Raw genomic sequence first — 18,169 nt, forward strand, 5'->3', positions numbered from 1 at the left:
GTTGGTGTCTGATGTGCCCCTGTGCAGGATTTCTATGTTGGTGTCTGATGTGCCCCTGTGTAGGATTTCTATGTTGCTGCTCTTGGTTGTTTTCCTTTATTCTGCTTGATGTTCTGTGAGCTTCCTGGATCTTTAGATTGGTGTCTGTCACTAATTTTGAGAGAATCTAAGTCATTATTAAAGTATCTATTCTCTTTGCTTTCTTCTTATGGTATGGCAAGTACATGTGTGTTTTTAATCTCATATGTGCTTTGTCTTTGACATAGCCTCAGCATGCTTAGATACTCTTGGTTTGGACACGGGGCAGTATCTTTTCCTCTTTGCTTTCTTCTTGTGGTATGGTGAGTACATGTATGGGGTTTTTTTGTTTTGTTTTTTGTTTTTTTTTTTTTCTGAGACAGGGTTTCTCTGTATAGCCCTGGTTGTCCTGGAATTCACTCTGTAGACCAGGCTGGCCTTGAACTCAGAAATCCGCCTGCCTCTGCCTCCCAAGTGCTGGGATTAAAGGCATGCACCACCACTGCCCGTGTGTTTTTAATCTCATATGTGCTTGCCTTTGACATAGCCTTAGCATGCTTAGATACTCTGGGTTTGGACACGGGGCCGTATCTTTTCCTCTTTGCATTTCGGCTGGGAAGGTTTCTGCTGAGCAGTGCTCACGGTCACTGACTCTTTCCCTAGTGGGTGTGTACATTCTGCTGCTGAGCTCATGGACGGCTTCCTTTGCATCTCCCTGACTGTAGAAATTAACTGCCTGTAGTTCTGTCTTGAAAGAAGTAAAATGCTAAGTTTGAGAGTTACAAGTCCAAACAGCTCCTTTGGGGTCAACAGTGTGTGGTGCACACGCGTGCGTGCATGTGTGTGTGTGTTCGGGGTGGGGGTGGTAGGAGGTGTGGAAGCCATTGGGGTGGGGCTTCATGAGTCCCCGCAGCTGCCTCTTAGCTCCTGCTCTCCCAGTCTGCTAATGTAGGAAGGTGGATGTTAAGTCCCCTCCTTCATATGGAGTCAAACTCCATGGTGTCTCTTCCAGGGGAGCAGGCCTTTTGTCTCTTCACCAGGAGAGCCTGCTGGGGTTAAAATAAGTAAAACATGGAGCTCCAGGGCCCAGCCAAGACTGCCGCCCACCACCAGGGGTTTCTAAGCTGGACCACATTCAGCTTCCAGCAGCTCTGCAGGAGTCTTGTCCAAGGTCTTCCATCCCTGGGCTGCTTCTGCCACAGGTCAGCTGACCTCAGCCCCGGTTGCAGCACCTCTACCTGCAGATCCCAGGCTGACACTGAATACTGGAGCCTCAGTTCTCTGATGAGCCCAAGAGAAGTTGTTTTCATTTTGCTCAGCACCATTTATGTGAAAGCATTTCCCTCTGGGCCAGTTTCGAGCTAGGAAAGTCTTAGAGCAGCAGTTCTCAACCTGTGGTCCGCAACCCCTTTGGGGTTCAAATAGCCCTTTCACGGGAGTCTTCTAAGACCATCGGAAGACACAGATATTTACATTATGATTCATAACAGTAGCAAAATTACAGTTATGAAGTAGCAGTGAGAATAATTTTATGGTTGGGGGTCACCACAACATGAGGAATTGTATTAAAGGGTTTCCGCATTAGGAAGGTTGAGAACCACTACCTTAGAGGAAGAAAAACCCTATAGATGGAAGCCAAAGGAGCCTAGAGAAAATGTTTCCTTGATTTCATGGACAGAAAAGCTTAGTTATTTCAGAGCCATGGAATCTGCCTGCGAGTCTTAGTCCTGAACTGCGCTTCGCCTGCCCAGCACTAGAGCAGAGACGTTGTGGTAATGACAAGCACGAGGCAGAAATTTCAAAGGCTTAGTTGCATTATTTTGAAATACCAAAACAGGGGACATCAACACCTAGAAGTCCATCATCTTCAGTAAGAAATTGTATGCTCTTTTCTCTTCCTCATCAGAAATAAAAAGAGGGGGATTTGAAAGTCTATGCACTCCAGTGGACTTGCAAACTGTTGAACCCATAGAAAGTTCAAGAGCTCATTTACATCAGGCACTTTCTCCATCCTGATCCCTGATTTAGTCTTTCGAATTGCTTTGCACACCACAGGCCTTCATTAAGCCCCTGGACCCTGTTAGATGGGACTGCCATGATTGTTCTTCTTTTTTTTTTATTGCCCTCGATTGCTGGCATCTGCTCTGAGCGCTGTGTCCCTGTCTAGCTTGTTATTCTTGTCTCTTGGCTTAAGATGTTGTGCCTTGCAAAAGGGTTCTGTGAGCAAACACTTGACTAAAAAGAATCACCCCGCTTTCAAAGGGTCTGAATATGGTTTTTCATGAGGCCTATTACAAGGCCTCATCCACCTCATTATATCTGCATGGGCGTTATTGTGCACCTTGTAATGGAAGCTGGATTCATACTTTTCATTGCCTGATTAGTATTTCTAAATTGGCACACTTGCCAAAAGGAATATTTTTTTTCCTCACTGCTTTCCCCTTTCACTGGTAATAGAAACATAATAAAATGCAGTTGGAATAGCACCCCTTCCCTAAAACAAACAAAAACCAATTATGGCTAGTCCTGAGGGAAGTCTTCAGGGGAGACAGCCAAGAAAATGCACAACGATTCTGCCCTTATCTGTCCTCCCTGCCTGCCTTTGAGGGGCACATGTTCACAGCCTGGTGTGGACTCTTTCGTGCCCACAGGAATTTCTATCAACACATGAGAATGTGTTGAAGTGTATGGAATGTAATCGGAGGGGGCCCATTCCTTGTCTAGCCCCTTGCGATGTGTGCATTCTAGCTTCTGGTCAAAACAGAGGCCAGCTCCTGGACACAAACCAAGCAGTCATTAATAAAGCTCCTGGGCTATAATGGCTTCCCATTTGCCTTCTTCTTCTGTACCTGACAGGAAATGTGTCTGTGGCTGCCATGACTATGTGGGCCTTCAGATCCTGTCTGTGTCCTTCCTGTGCTCTGTCTGGGGTTGGTCTCTGCAAGCATGTGTCCCGTCTTCCTGTCCTCTACTTCCTGTCCTTTCTGTCTTGTACGTATAATGGGGTAGATGACAACGTATAATGAGGTAGATGACAGGCTGGTTTTCTTGCTTTGGTTCTCACTAATATAGTTATACTGCTATTTCTCTCTCTCTTCTTTAACTTAGTCACTGATATAACAGAATGATTCCCTTATTTCTCACACCTCTGAACAGAAGGAGGTTGGGTATGGGTAGGTCTTGCCTGCCTCTTGGCAGTGGATAGACCAGTGGGATCAGGAGCAGTGGCCATGCCTCGAGGGGTTCTTGAGACCCTCCAAGTTCCAGATCTTCCTTTTTCCTCTGCTCTCTTCCCAAGGGCTTCCTGTCAACACAGGGCTTGGCTGAGGGGATCTGTCTGGCTTTCTCATCTTCCCTTACCTATAAAACTATTTCCCAGCATAAATCTCCCTGAGTAGTTTCTATTGCCCTACATAGACTTCTGTGACACTCTTTCTCTGGTATATTTATTTTATACCTGAAGTATAGCTCCCCAAGGGTAGATGTTTTATTCTTATCAAGTTGTGTCTTAGTTAGGGCTTCTATTGCTGCAAAGAGACAACATGGCCATGGCAACTCTTAAGAAGGAAAATATTTAACTGATGGTGGTTCAGCGGTTTAGTCCATTATCCTCATGGGGCATGCAGGCAGCCATGATGTTGCAGGGGTAGCTGAGAGATCTGAAGACAGAAGGAAGAGACAGTGAACCACAAGGCCTAACTTGAGCTTCTGAGACCTCAAAGCCCACTCCCATCCCCCCACATGACATACTTCCTCCAATAAGGCCATACCTCCTAATAGTGCCATTCCCTATTGGCCTCTTGAGACATTTTTTATTTAAACCACCACAAGATGCGGTTTAGAAAGTTAATTATGACTAAGCATTCTGAGTGCTGCCAATGGGTGTGATCTCAGTTAGTAAAAGTGACTATTGCTGAAAATTCGTAAGATCAAGTCTGATGCCTGGAGCAGAAGGGCCGCCTGGCATGTTGTACCCTTTTAAGTGAACTTCAATCAAACAGAATGCAAAATCTTCCAATATGAGAGCCAAGATATTTGTGGAAGAAAAGGGGTGGTGGTGGCGGCGGCGAAGGCTATGGTGCTGGTAACTGGTCCTATGATGTAGACACTAGAGCAGTGGTTCTCAACCTGTGGGTCAAGACCCCTCAGAGGGTCACATATAGACATCCTGTCTATCATATATTTACATTACATTTCATAGCAGTAGCAAAATATGCAGTTTTGAAGCAGCAATGAAATAACTTAATGGTTGGGATCACCACGTATTAAAAGGTTGCTGCATCAGGAAGGTGGAGAGCCACTGCTCTGGAGTGAGCTAGCCCTAGGTTGAATGCTCAGCCATCCCAGATAGTAGCACTATGAGCTCAGGCAAGTCCCTATACACCTCAAGCCTCGGTTTGCTCAGTGAAAGCCAAAGTAGCAGTGAGACAAAGAACTAGCACCAATGAAGAAGTGTGGTAGGCATGCTCGAACTAGGCGCACTCTAGGACAGGTGTTCTTATGCAAACACTGCACGAGAATTACCACACTTTGTCTGCCTTTCCTAACTAGTCACAAAATAAAACTAGAATAAATGTCCTTATTGCTCTATAGCATAGCCAAGGAGAAATGTACTTGAAAGGCAAGGGAAAACAAACTGAAATTGAGCAGATAGACCTGAAAGCAAAGTAGTCACACTAATCCATGACCAGGCCTTGGCCAGGGATGGTTTCCCAGAGACCCTGCCGGCCTGTCTCAGTTCCTGTCTGTGTCAACACTGACTGGCAGGCACTGGCATTTTCTCAGACTCCCTGAGTGAATGTGGTATTCCCTTCAAAATCAAAGTCCTCCTCTCTGAAGACGGTATGTTCCCTGATTCCCCTGCATGTGTCTGTCACAGGCTTTATTTAAATAAAGGGGCATCCCCTCCTCAAAGCACCCATTCAGGGTGATGCTCCAAACCCACCATCTCTGAGGTGGAGAAGGTTGGAGACAGTTGGAAAATGTTGCTTTTCAACAGATGAAACAGGCTGCTGGCCCTGGAGCTGGTACTAGGATTGTCTAGCTAAAAGAACCTTGTGAACATTTTATGGCTTTAGAAGTCACAAATCAAAGGGAACATTTTGGTTGAAGCTTGATGCTTCCCCCTGGTTTAGCAATTCTTTCTTTTCAAGGTTCCAAGGAACCAAAAAAGAAAAAAAAAAGTCATTGAACAAATAAACTAAACTAAATACCACTTTTCCCATTTTGTTACACTATAGTACAAATAAAAATGTATATAATCTTCAAATAGTTTCATTCAGCTCACCAAAAACAATCAAACAGAAAAACATTTAGCAGCTCCTGTCAGTTTGGGCCTCCTCTTGGTCTCCAGATCAGCCACCCTCTCAGAGACAAAATGGGGGAGGAGGGGGTTGGAGTGTCAGCTTTTCATAGGAAAGAAAAGGTGGACCGGAAAACAAACCCCACATCCATCTGCTTTAGATCCCTTCTTCCAGAAAGGAGGAAGGGATGAGTGTCTACCATCACTCTCTAGAATAACTAGAAGCATTTACAATTAGACCAGAAACGGAGAAGCCCCATAGATGCATGAAGTTACTTGTGTATAGAAGGGACAGGGTCACTGGAGCTGAAGTTCATGTATATTCACATTGAGGTTTGAAGTGTTTCTTGGAACTAATACTGGCTGTCCTCTCCCTCAGTGGTTACATACTTTAAATGAGGAGAGATGAAATCATCAGTGTATTCTCACTGTCAATAACTCCTATTCGCAAAGCATAGGGAGGTATTGATATAAAGTGTTACAATCTCTATGTCAGTGTTTGGGGACCACTATAATAAATTGCCACTCACTGAGTGGACCCAGACAATCAAATCTACGAGCCCACAGTGCTGGAATCTAGACATCCAGTGTGAGCCTCTGGATTAAGACAGAGGTGTTGGCAAGACTGGAATGCTTTGGGAGGCTCTCTCTCTCTCTCTCTCTCTCTCTCTCTCTCTCTCTCTCTCTCTCCCTCTTTCCCCCTCCCTCTCTTTCTTCCTCTCTCCCCCTCCCCCTCTCTCTGCTTGTCTGTTTTCCTGTGGGGCCTCCCACATTCCTGGATCCTGTTGCTGACTGCTCCTCTTTCTGCTGTTGAATGCTGGCATTCTGCCTGACATTCCTGTGTTGGTTTTTTTTTTTAACAGAAACCCCTAGAAATATCAAGCCAGGTGCCCCATTTTGATCCTTAGCCACACCCACATCACTCTTTTGCCATGTACTCCAGTACATGCAGGTTCTTGTGATAGAGACGGGTACATCTTTGGGAAGCCAGTATTGCATATAGGTAAAGAGCCCTGGCCTGCTAAAGCTCCAAAGAAATAAAATCCCACCATGCTTTTCTTAAGTGTCTCAAACAGCCTCCATCACCTTTGACTAGACACCTTTGAAAAGGTAATTGCCAGATATATGATATAACAAAGGTTAAGGGGTTTCATGCTGTAGAAATTGGGTTCCTCCCTAGATTCAGACATATAGCACCCATCTGAAGACCGTTTCGCAGTTCTGGAGCTGGTCTGACTCAGCATAGAACCTTAGGCTGCATAGTTTTCTCAGAAAAAAAGGAAGAATACCAAGTGCCTCTGCTGAGTTCTAGACTCAATCAGATGACACAAGAGAAAAGGGAACGGCTCAGCTCACTCCAACCTCAAATCAATCAATACTTTATCCGCAGCCAGGACGGGTCACTCAACCTCTGACTGTTTCTCTTGTTTTGCTTCCTTCCCTCTCTGATGCTTGTCAGGCAGGCTCTGACCAGCTGCCCTTTCCCGCCTCCCCGAGCCTACAAACATCAAATCATTCCTGTTTGTTTGTTTGTTTTCCATTTTTTTTAACAATTTATATTTAAGTGCTGGCAAACCGAGTGGTCCGATTTGCCTTTTGAATGCCGGTGCATTCAAGTTCTTCAGGCAGCTTCCCTCTCTCTCTCTCATTTTTAAATTCTATTTTGAGTTTCATGGGAAAAAAAAAAGGTATTTCCTATTATCCTCAACCCATAATTTTCTTTACCGAACTTTTTGTTTAATTTCCTTTGCTTTAACATTTTATTTTTCAGACACCTCTCATTGAACCCCACGTTCCTCTCCGTCCTGTTCACACCATTACCAAGGTAATGGGATGTAGGTGGGTTGATGAGCCGTCCGAGCTCCATTCCTAAGTACCACTGGAGGTGGTTCCTGTGTCAGAGCGGCGTGTCAGGGCGCCTCATGCACGCTTCCTAGAGTCAATAAATATGCAGCGTGTCTCGGTTCCCTACATAAAACAGTGACATGTCACACGAGTGAACAATGTAAATATGTATGAGTGAGTTATGTTTTCCTATCCAGAGTCTGATTAGACAGTGGTCTGAGAATTCACTGGGTTTATTTGCCTTCTATAAACTCTCCTTTTCCCCTCTCCTCCTCCCATCTGATTAACACACAGGTCCCTTCAGAGAAGATCCTCAGAGCTGGAAAAATTTTGCGAATTGCCATTCTCTCTCGAGCTCCCCACATGATAAGAGACAGAAAGTACCACCTGAAGACGTACAGGTTTGTCTGCTCATTCTAATGGCTTGACCCCTCCAACCCATGCTCTATGAAAGTAGAACAGACAGCCCTTTTTATAAGGTCCCCGGGATCCAGCCTTAACTTGATTTAGCCTCAGAATTACAGGCAAGTCACTCCTTAGCTAATGTGGGCAGGCATGAACAAAGAGGATGACCTGTTGTGTGTCTATTTGCCAGCATCGTTCAGTGGACCTACTAAGTTCAACTAACATTCACAGAGGCCTTACTTAGGCTCCACCACATTCCTACTAGAAAGTTATGGCTAGATTGTGTCCATTTCTCAGATGATAAACTGAGATTACTGTTATCTAAGGTGAAGAAATTGAGTAGTACACAAGCAAGATTTAAACCAATGATTGCCAAATTCAGAGATTCTTTTTTTAAGTCATAGAGTTGCAGGTCTTGATGACAATAAGCGAACAAAATATACAAGTCTTATATGGAATTTGTTTTCTAGTATAGTTTATTTTAGTTAGATACCTAACCTGGGAGAGGGGGGTGTATACTTGCTGAAGCCAGAGGAGGATGTTGGGTACCTGTTTTATCACTGTCCATCTTTGGGACAGAGTCTCTCACTGAACCTGGAGCTCGGTTGACATTCAGCAAGCCCCTGGGATGCCCTGTCTCTGCCTTTCACAGTACTGGAGTGACATGCATGTGCCTGGCCACTCCGCGCTTTTTATTCTGGGAATTCAGACTCAAGACCTCATGCCTATGCGTCAGCTGCCCTTAGCCACTGAGCTACCTCCCCACCCCTCTGTGCTCACTAGCTGACTATTTTCAGAAATCACATCTGTAAGTCTTGTTCTGCAGCCCAGTAAGTTAATCTGTCTGGACTCTGTGGCTCATCTACACTATTATAGTTCTAAGGAGAGTCAAGATGTAAAATAAAGCCAAAAAACCTAAAACACATGTGTCACAATTCCCCGGAGTTCAGCCCCTTTGGTCCCTTGGCTCTTTAGCTTTAAGTTGATCTCAAAATCTCACATAGCTGAAAAGATCTTTTTCTTTGAATAACTCAATTATTTTTCTCTCAAGACGTGAGTAAGGTCCCCCAGCTATTGACTTGTGTTAGGGAAATTCCATTAATTATGTCATGCTTGGTGAGGAGCACTGGAAACTGAAAGTCAGAAACGAGTCTCTTCCTTGTGCCATCCTGCTGAGACTTAAATCCTTGCATGGAGGTGTTATCTGCCCCACACCCTATGACACAAGTTAATGATCTGCTGGTGATGACCAAAGGACTTCACTGGAAGCCACAGACATGGATTCTACTCCCGTAACAGTTGGGAGTTCTTGTCCCAAATCTATACTGGCTAGCTCTGCCTTCTCTCTCCCTCTTGCTCTTTATCCCATTATATGATTGCTTCAGTGTCTGAGAGTTGAGGCCCCTCCAGAATCAGTTTCAGCCCCAATGACCACTATGCTTCAGGTTGTCGGTCAGTTCTGAAGTGTGAGTGTCATTTAGTGGAAAAGATCCCTAGGGCTCTGCTGTGTGCCCTGCTATGTATTCTGGCTCCAAAGTCCTATGTCTTTCCTAGAAACTCGATGCTGAGTCCTCTCTGCTGCTTTTGCTCTTTTTTTCTTTTTCTAACTTTAAGAGCAATCATTGGATTAAAAGCCAAATAAAATTATTTCTTACTTTTATAGGAACTTTTCCTCTAACAAACGACCAAATTATAAAACAAATACTTGTTTATTTTACATGTTTAGTCTATGCTTAGTTCAGGGGCATATGGTTAGTTCATAGTGAAGATGTAGGCGTCTCTTCACCCTCTGATAGGTGATAGGTGTGTGTAGACTGGCCTCAGCAGCTCTCCCTGGCTCCGGTTCAGTGCATCCCAGGAGCTCTCACAGATTTCAGAGATTAGAATATTGGAACTAGAGGAGGCCTCCAAGCCCATTGCCTGTCCTTCCTTTCTCTTATGGAGAAGAGAACAGAACCAGAGAGCTGGCCAAACTCACATGGCTAATGAATAGCAAACCAACTGTTCTACCTCATAGCTTCTCTGCTTCAAGAGTTTTCTCCAGGATGGCCCAGGGCAGGGAACCTACTTCAGTTCATGATAGGATTCTGTAGGTTTGCCTAGTCTCTCTGCTCATTCCCAGAGGTGCTCCCATTCTTAGCACACAAAGGGAGGCAACCAATAATCAGGCCCAGCTGCATGCTGCCAGCTGCTCTGAGCCTCCCTGCCCTGTTCTACTGTCCCTCGGGATCTGTCCCTAAGACTTCAAGAGTCCACCTTTTCCCTTACACACACACACACACACACACACACACACACACACACCACCTGCTCTATTTTCTCACCCCATTAAATATATAATTGTGTATTTCCTAACTAAGATACATAGTTTGTCTACCTAGACCAACTCACCACAGGGGCCAGCTTTGGGACTAACTAACACATGAATATACAGGGAACATTCGGTGTTGTCAGATGACAGGTTCTATAGATGTATGTGTTAACGATCATTACACAGAACTTTTTCAGAGAGATTTGCATTGCTAATTGCTTATTTTTCCCAACACCCCTCACACTGAGATGTTCTGGGACCAGCTCACAGTGATAGACTTAGAAGGAAGAGGAATACTTCCCCTCTCCCAGCCCTTTGAGCAGTCTGGTACTTTGTGTTATAGTGTTATTTTACTTACATGACTCTGCTTAGAAGATGTAAGGACCTAAAGCTATATAATATACCCTATAGAGCTCGCCTTGCCGTGGATTCCTCTTATGGGGCAATACTCTTTGGAAGTTTCTCCTCTGGAAGACTATCTTCTACTCTCTCTCTCTCTGTCTCTCTTTCTCTCTCTCTGTCTCTCTCTCTTTGTCTGTCTGTCTCTCTTTCTCTCTCTCCCTCTCCTCCCTCTCTCTCTTTGCAAAAGTATGGCTTTCCTATCTTCCATGTTTCATCTCCTTTAGACAATGCTGTGTTGGGACTGAGCTGGTAGACTGGATGATACAGCAGACATCCTGTGTTCACTCTCGGACTCAAGCTGTTGGCATGTGGCAAGTCTTGCTGGAAGATGGTGTCCTCAACCATGGTAAGATGAGCCACAGGCTCTGGAAAATTCTCTGGAAATACAAAACGTATTTCCCTGGGTAAGCTATTGCTGAATTCCCGAATGGGCAAGAAAGAATTACGATGCCCTTAAAGAACCACCAAGCTAGCATCTTCATTTAGTAATAGAAATGCAGCGAGCGGATGCTATTGATTGCTATGTTCCACATTGTACCTTCCTAACTTCCGAGAATGAAGGAAAGGAAAATGAAATTGCAACCAGAGTGCATCAGCTCCAATTATGTTTATTAGTTTGCATTCATGGTTCATTGATAGTGTGATTATACTCCAAGCATTGCATAGCGGTCTGATGCTGGAGCAGAGTGAGAGAGCAATGAAATGTATGGCCAGGCTGATGACACAAGAGTCAGTAATGAATTCAGACACTGCCTTTTAGCTGTGCCACTGTCTGGGAGAGCCAATTTGTATACCGGCAGGATGACCATATTTAAAATCAGAGCTGCGCTCTGCAATTGCTGTCTCCAGTCACTGCGGCAGCTCTCGCTGAACAGAAGAGCTATCTGGGGGCTGGCGGGCGCCTGTCACTGAACTGCTAACGCCACTTGTTTAAGACGACTTTTCTAAACATGAAAATATTCAAATCATCCGTTTCACTCGCCGACACCTGGGAACGTGGGAATCATAATTTTGTTTGAGTTTCTCAGACTTTAATGTGCATGCCAATCACCTGGGGCTCTTGGTGAAATGCAGATTCCATCTTTGCAGGTCTGGGATGGATTCTAAGCATATTGTTTGGCAAGAAGTACCCATATGTAGCTGTTGCCCATGCCTCAGCCGCCATCACTGCTGCTGCCATCCCTGTTTGGGGGATGTGGAAGGTCACCAGTGTCCTATGTCTTTTGAACACCTTGACAACCCATGCTATGAAGGGACTAAGTGACGTTCAGACATTTAGATGAGAGGTTCTACCCTAGTCCGCCCTCTTTTTCTAACAGAGATCTAGATCTTGTTGTTGATCACTTGGTTAATGTGTGTGAGTTCCTTGGGTTTGAGTCCCCAGCTTTGCCAAGAGAAAGGGAGGAACATTTCTCGGCGAGAAAATGGCCACAGTTCCCTTCAAGGAGTCTGTGACCTAGAAGCATAGTCTAGTTGGCTGTGTCCATATCACTAATTAATACTCTTGCAACTGTCCTTCCAAGTGGGGTGAGAAGTATGTCTAACGGCATATAGAAAGAAAAGTGTAAGTACTGACTTCTCAAAGGAATGTCTCCTGTAAGATTGTCCTCTCAAATAAGCATTCTCTGACAGGAGTTTACCAGTTTGGGACACACGCCCTACACTGTAGAAAAGGCCACCAAGACATTCTGTAAATGTATGCTCATTCTGTAAAAGCTGGCAGGTGCTCAGCAGGAGGCCTGGGAAGGCAAAATCGGGTGGGTCCAAGCGGCTATGGCTGGCCTTACTGCAGATGGCATGGCTTCACTCCCGGCTGCCCCGCCTGGGTGAGGTGGAGTTTGAAGGACTCAGACTCTGCTGTTCAGCTGCACAGCTCTTTTGTCGGACTCCTGCCCTGTACTCCTGGCAGGGAACTGTGGGACTCGGCTTCAAGCCCCAGCTGACCCTTGCCTCCATGTTTCCCGCAGTGGATCAGGAACGCCATTTCCAAGATAAATATTTATTTTATCGATTTCTGGATGATGAGCATGAGGATGCCCCTTTGCCTACCGAAGAAGAGAAGAAGGAGTGTGATGAAGAGCTCCAGGACACCATGCTGCTGCTGTCACAGATGGGCCCTGACGCCCACATGAGAATGATCCTGCGAAAACCGTAAGTGAGAGCCAGTAACAGCTCAGCTGGCTGTCCTAGGTACACTGGGGATGGATACAAGGTGGTAAAAGTCCCGGCCTTCCCGCACGTCAGAGGAGCGACAACAACGGGGAGATACTGCAGTGGTGCTTGTCTTTATTATATTTTTAACTTTGACCCCCAAAACTCCACTTTCCCCTCATGTGAGTTTAAACTATAGAGCTTCAGCAGGCAGCTCAGGATATCAAACTGGATCCTCATTTTTAAATGACCTTTGGCCAGTGGCAAACAGAAACTGGTCTGCTTCTAGACCAGACTGAACCAGCCTCTTTCTTCATAGTGCTAGAGGCAAAAGTCCTCAGAAGCAAAGCTCTCATACCTGTGTTACACTCATTTACTCATCCACCCACCCATCTACCCACCCATCCATCTTCCCATCCACCCACCTTCCCACCCACCTTTGCATCCATCTTCCTATTCACCCATACACCCACCTACCTATTCACCCATACACCCACCTACTCATTCACCCATCCACTCACCTACCCATTCATCTATCCACCCACCTACTCATTCACTCATCCATCCACCCATCTATCCACCTACTTATCCATCCATCCATCCATCCATCCATCCATCCATCCATCCATCCATCCGTGCATTTGATAACCCCCTTAAGGCCTCCATTCAGTCAGTGAGGCAGCTGGAAACTCCCTGGTCTGCCACAGCTGACCACAACCTGACATTGACTACCTTGAGATATTTAATTAGGCCAAAGAAGGAAAAAACTGTCAAGGTCCTGTTAGATGCTAGGCATTTTACTGATTACTCTGGGGCATGCAAAGCATGGCTGTTCCCTGCTTTCCCTCTCAGGGAGACCTTTGAAGTAGGGATGACTTGGGACTAGATCTGGAAGCCCCACATCCAGGCTTATATTTTCATGCTGGAAATGAATCCTCCCTCCACCATACAACCAGTGCCAGGCAGCCATGGATGTCAATTCTGAGTCCGGGGCTCAGCCGACCTTTTATTATCAGGTCTCGGTAAGAACATTCAATTTTATGTCAGCTATGTCCACTGGGCACTTTCCAAGAGAGAGAGCCGTCTCTCAGACAGACTTCCCCAGCTTCTGCCCCTCGGACCAATTCACAATAGCCTCTGAGTATAGCTTTATCTTCTTCCCCCGGGACTCTTTGCCTTTCACTGGCCCATACTCCAGGCTGCACGAGCTTTTTTAACACATGTCATTTTGTCACACCATGTCCCCTTTGTCCAAACTCTCTCTTGGGGCTTAATCTCCCACACAGAGCATTTCAAAGGCCTTTCCCCTCATCCCAGCTGGCACTATCATCCTTAACTCTAGAACCATGGCTTTCAGCTCTTTCAGCCTCAATACCCTCTCTTCAAACAGAAATTTAATAGAAGATTCCAAAATATCAAATAGAAAAGCCAGAGCTTCACTGACCTAAGCAGGAGTAGGGACCAAGGAACCTGCCCAGCCAATTTGTGCTCTGTCTGCCCTGAAGGATCATGGGGAGGGTAGCCAAGGATACAAGAATTCCCCGGGGCTTTGGAACTCAAACGAATGATGCCATCAGAAACTACACTTTCTCTCCAGTCAGACTGCCTCCCTTTCTCTTGACCCATTCATCCACCACCTGTCCTCCTTCATCATTTCCTGGGTCAATCCCCTTTTTGCTGGTTCTTTGCTGTCATGGTCATCCCAACTACTGTCATTCTGGCTAAGATGACTCTAAGGCATTTGGAAATGTATGGAGACATTCAGGTAGTCAGAATTCATGCTTGGCTATCAGGCTGATGATACCCACCGGGGAGAGGTGAAGACCAAGGGATACTAAAGGCATTTGATGTTAGGGAGTCCTGCCGCGTGTGTCCTGCAAACAGCTCTCCCCTGTTGGCAAGCAGCTAAAAGCTGGGGGTCTGTGAAAAACAATCATGCCATGCCATGTTTCTTGTTGACCAGTTCTGGATATTGTGGAATTAAGTTAAGTAGGGACAAGGGGCTTGTCCCTTCTTTCTGAAGCTCTGGGTGAGCAGAAGATAGCTCTCAAGACCTGAGAGCAGTAATTCAGTTGAGACTGTACTGTATCCTGTGATAGACAAGGTAGTGTGTGTTAGCATCCCATTCTGTGGAGAGGAGAGTTGCTCTTCTGTGGAATAGTCAGGCTATGTCCCCAACAAGAAAGGTATCAGGAAGCATTTGCAAGTGAGTGAGTGAGTTCACAGTCCTTGCCAGTCCTTCTTCAGCTTGTCTTTGCGTCAGAGAGGCAAAAATGCCCTTGGATTTACTAACATTTCTGACCACTTACCAAGTAGTTTAAAGTGTAGAAAGAGTAAGCTGTTCGTACATTGTAATCCAATGAGAAGAGCGCTGCCAAATTAGATTCAAATGGGGAAGACATTTATTGAGGACCTGCTGTATGCTCCAGACTTCATGGCTAGGCAGACATTTATTGAGTACCTGCTGTATGCTCTAGACCTCATGGCTAGGTTTCATGAGTCATCTGCAGAAATAAGATCCTCTGGGTTGGGGGTTAAGAACTTGTCTAGCATGTATGAGAGAAGCTATGGGTTCAATCCCAGCACCCCCAAAGAGAGGTGGTGCTGCTTCCATTTTTCACTCATACTGTGGTGAACTTAGGTGAACCCTAGAAACCCAAATCTCCAAAGAAAGTTCATTTCCCACTTGACCTCTGGCTATTTTTTTTTTCACTTGGTGTTGTGGCTCAGGCTGGGGCTCAGGTACTTTAGCAACTGAAGCAGGGAGATTTGGAGAATCAAACTATCCAGGGTAAAGTAGCAAGTTCAGGCTGGTTTGGATTACATATGGAGATCCTGTCTCCAAACAAACAATCGAAAAACAAGATAAAGATCCACTGATATTTCTCCATGTATCATCTGGGGATTTTCTTCCGATTTCCTCACTTTTTTTTTTTTTAATTTGGCAAACATTGGGATTGAGCTGCCAATGCTCCTTTTGGTTTATAGGTTTTCTTCCTACTTGAATGGCATCTCCTAGGGGATGGAAGAGTGAAAACTAAGGAATCTAGTTTTGTGAGACAGACACTCAAGTTCTACACACACACACACACACACACACACACACACACTTCCTCACCTCTATTTTTTGGTTGGTTATCTTTCAATTTTCTAGTGATCTTTAGAGATACCACTTGACTCTATGTAAGAGGAAAGGAAAGAAGCCAACTTGGCTAAGAATCACCTGCAGCACTTCTGTTCTGGGAGGAGGGACTTTGCTCTGTGACTGAGGCCAAGTTCACAGGTCCTGGGGTGGTTGGCCCCTCACTGCCTAAACTGCCGAGTCACCGAGTCACTGAGAAGTGTGGAACCAAGGCCTAGGCTGGCTCCATGTCAGCGAGCCAAGACCCCAGTTTTTGAACTCAGCACAGCTGCATTTATAATACTCACCAGTGCCAGAGAGGTTGCAGAACTCTGATAATTACTGGGAAAGAAATAACACAATATTCTTTGATGAGAAGATTACTTTGAGAATTTGATTGTATAATGAAGATGTTGCTTTGAAAGGTACTTCCTATTGTTCGGAGTCTGAGACTCGCTAGCTAAAAAAAAAAGTGTCACTTGTTTTGACAGGCTACTTAGAAAAATTCTCTGTTTATTACATTAACTGCAGCATTTTAACTGTCAAACTATGAAAGAGTGTTCTGCAGTTTAAAAAACAGAATACAGCTTCAGGGCCAATTTTTTGGCACACTCTTGTTGCTATTGGTATTGAAAGAAAAAAAACATACATTCTGAATGTGAAATTAGCTTTTTATGTGGTGGCAGACAGAGTGACTCACAATGCCCATCGTGGTTGCACAGGTGTGGACCTGGGTGGCATTTTAGGGCAGATGCTACAGAACGGTGACAGGTTGATGGTGCTGTTGTTGTAGCATTGAGACAGGGCCATCAAACACAAATGAACTCTCAGAGCTTATTGTTTTGACTTTGCTTTGTTTATAAATCTGAACGACTCTGCACGCATAGATACAGCAGACTCTTACATGCAGAAGTGGGCATTTGGGTACATTTAAGCAGGCACTTTGGATAGGAAGCCATGGGCCCAAAGATACAGAGGTGACCACATAAGTACAATATTGTAAAAGTAAAGCCAGCTGGATACAAAGAGGCTTTGTGGAAACAGGATTCTCCTGCATACAGGACAAGCTTTCTAACTCCTTCCATGGAGAGTGGAACACCGTGCCCCCACACTTTCGAGTGGTCTCTCAGAGGCTTGCCCAGAGTGGGAGAGAAACGAAGCTTGTATTTCTCAAATCGAATTCTAGGTCTACAATTCTGAAATTTCCTAAATCTTAGAAGCGTAAGTAGGTGGAAAGGAAAGAAGTCCACTGAGCCCAGAGACAGTGAAAACAGCACAGAATAATTAGATTGTCCTGTTAAAAAAAATTTAGCAAGTTCTGGAGTCTTCTCAATGAGCTTGAAACTCATAAACTTTAACTCATTTGTTTTACGTGGTCAATGAAAGGTTTTAGACATTGGCATGAGGCTGGAAAGGAAATGAGTACTGTAAGGAAACACCGGGGAGAGTCTGGGTGTTATCTACCACTGTCCATTGATGGCTCTAATGCCCAGCAGCTCTGCTGACTGACTATGTGCTCTATACATTTGTTGGAGGGCACTCAAGGAACTGTATAATTTCTCTTAATTAGCAAATCTTATTTTCTAAATTATTTTATTATTCTTGCCTTTCCTACAGAGCACCCTTCAATGTAGACCTTTCTCACAACCCCTCTGTGTGTGTGTGTGTGTGTGTGTGTGTGTGTGTAGACTGGGAACTGAACTGGAGTCTTCTGGAAGAGCAGGAAGCCCTCTTAACCACTGAACCATCTCACCACCCCACACTTGCCTTAACTGCATCTTTATTTGTCCAGGCTGTTTTGGGGGGATGTGAGGTTTGAAATCATGATATTTTTAGGAAGGTCCCTTTACTCTGGAGACCTCAAGTTTACCAGCCAAAAATCATTGTTTTCACTTCCGGGAAGGAAGTACTTGCTAAGAGAATGTGCACCATCATGCAGTCCATCCTCACGTGATGGTCAGAGGAAAGAAGCCTGAGCGCAGGAGCTAAAGCTAGGAAATAGGGCTGTTCCGTGGACCTTCCCACAGTGTGCTACTCATTGTGGTCCTTCCCACAGTGCACCACTCTGTATGGATCTTCACACAGTGCACCACTCAACGTGGACCATTCCACAGTACACCACTCAGTATGGACCCTCCCTCCCACAGTGTCCCACTCAGAATGAACCCTCCCATAGTGCACCACTCAGCGCGGACCTTCCCACAGTGCGCTACTGAGTGGGGACCCTTCCACAGTGCACCACTCAGCCCGAACCTTCCCACAGTGCACCACTCAGCGGGGACCTTCCCACAGTGCACCACTCAATAGTCGGCAAACTGCCTCTGTTCTCATTGCTATGTTCAAGGTTGCTATATTATCATTGAAAGCTTAAAGAATGTACCTGTATAAATGATTCCCTTAAGTGAATCATTTCTTGACTTTAGAATTACATCTCCCCTATAAAAGAGTGCTATATTCTGCTCATGTTGGCATACACAGAACTGCTGCCGTTATGATTCAGGGCCAGGGTAGTGGTGCTATAGCTACTACACAGTTATGCTTTAGTGTTCCTGGTAAGATTAGCTCAAGGTTTGAGTGCGGCAAGACAATCTATTTTAATTTTAATGTATTTTAG

The 18,169-nt window shown here is 45.1% G+C and overlaps 1 protein-coding gene across 6 annotated transcripts in view; it reads left to right on the forward strand.

Moving 5' to 3' along the window:
- The window catches only part of Rapgef4 (Rap guanine nucleotide exchange factor 4), a 293,101-nt gene that overhangs the window by 205,803 nt on the left and 69,129 nt on the right, over positions 1–18,169 (forward strand). For 5 of the 6 annotated variants that reach the window (XM_031370606.1, XM_031370611.1, XM_031370609.1 and 2 more), the window contains 4 exons: positions 7,092–7,145; positions 7,460–7,566; positions 10,508–10,629; positions 12,251–12,434. In XM_031370606.1, coding sequence (XP_031226466.1) covers positions 7,092–7,145; positions 7,460–7,566; positions 10,508–10,629; positions 12,251–12,434 — 467 coding nt within the window. The remainder of the gene's footprint in view (positions 1–7,091; positions 7,146–7,459; positions 7,567–10,507; positions 10,630–12,250; positions 12,435–18,169) is intronic. The other variant, XM_031370607.1, reaches the window with a different exon arrangement.

Source organism: Mastomys coucha, unplaced genomic scaffold (genome assembly GCF_008632895.1).
Source record: "Mastomys coucha isolate ucsf_1 unplaced genomic scaffold, UCSF_Mcou_1 pScaffold15, whole genome shotgun sequence".
Classification (NCBI taxonomy): domain Eukaryota; kingdom Metazoa; phylum Chordata; class Mammalia; order Rodentia; family Muridae; genus Mastomys; species Mastomys coucha.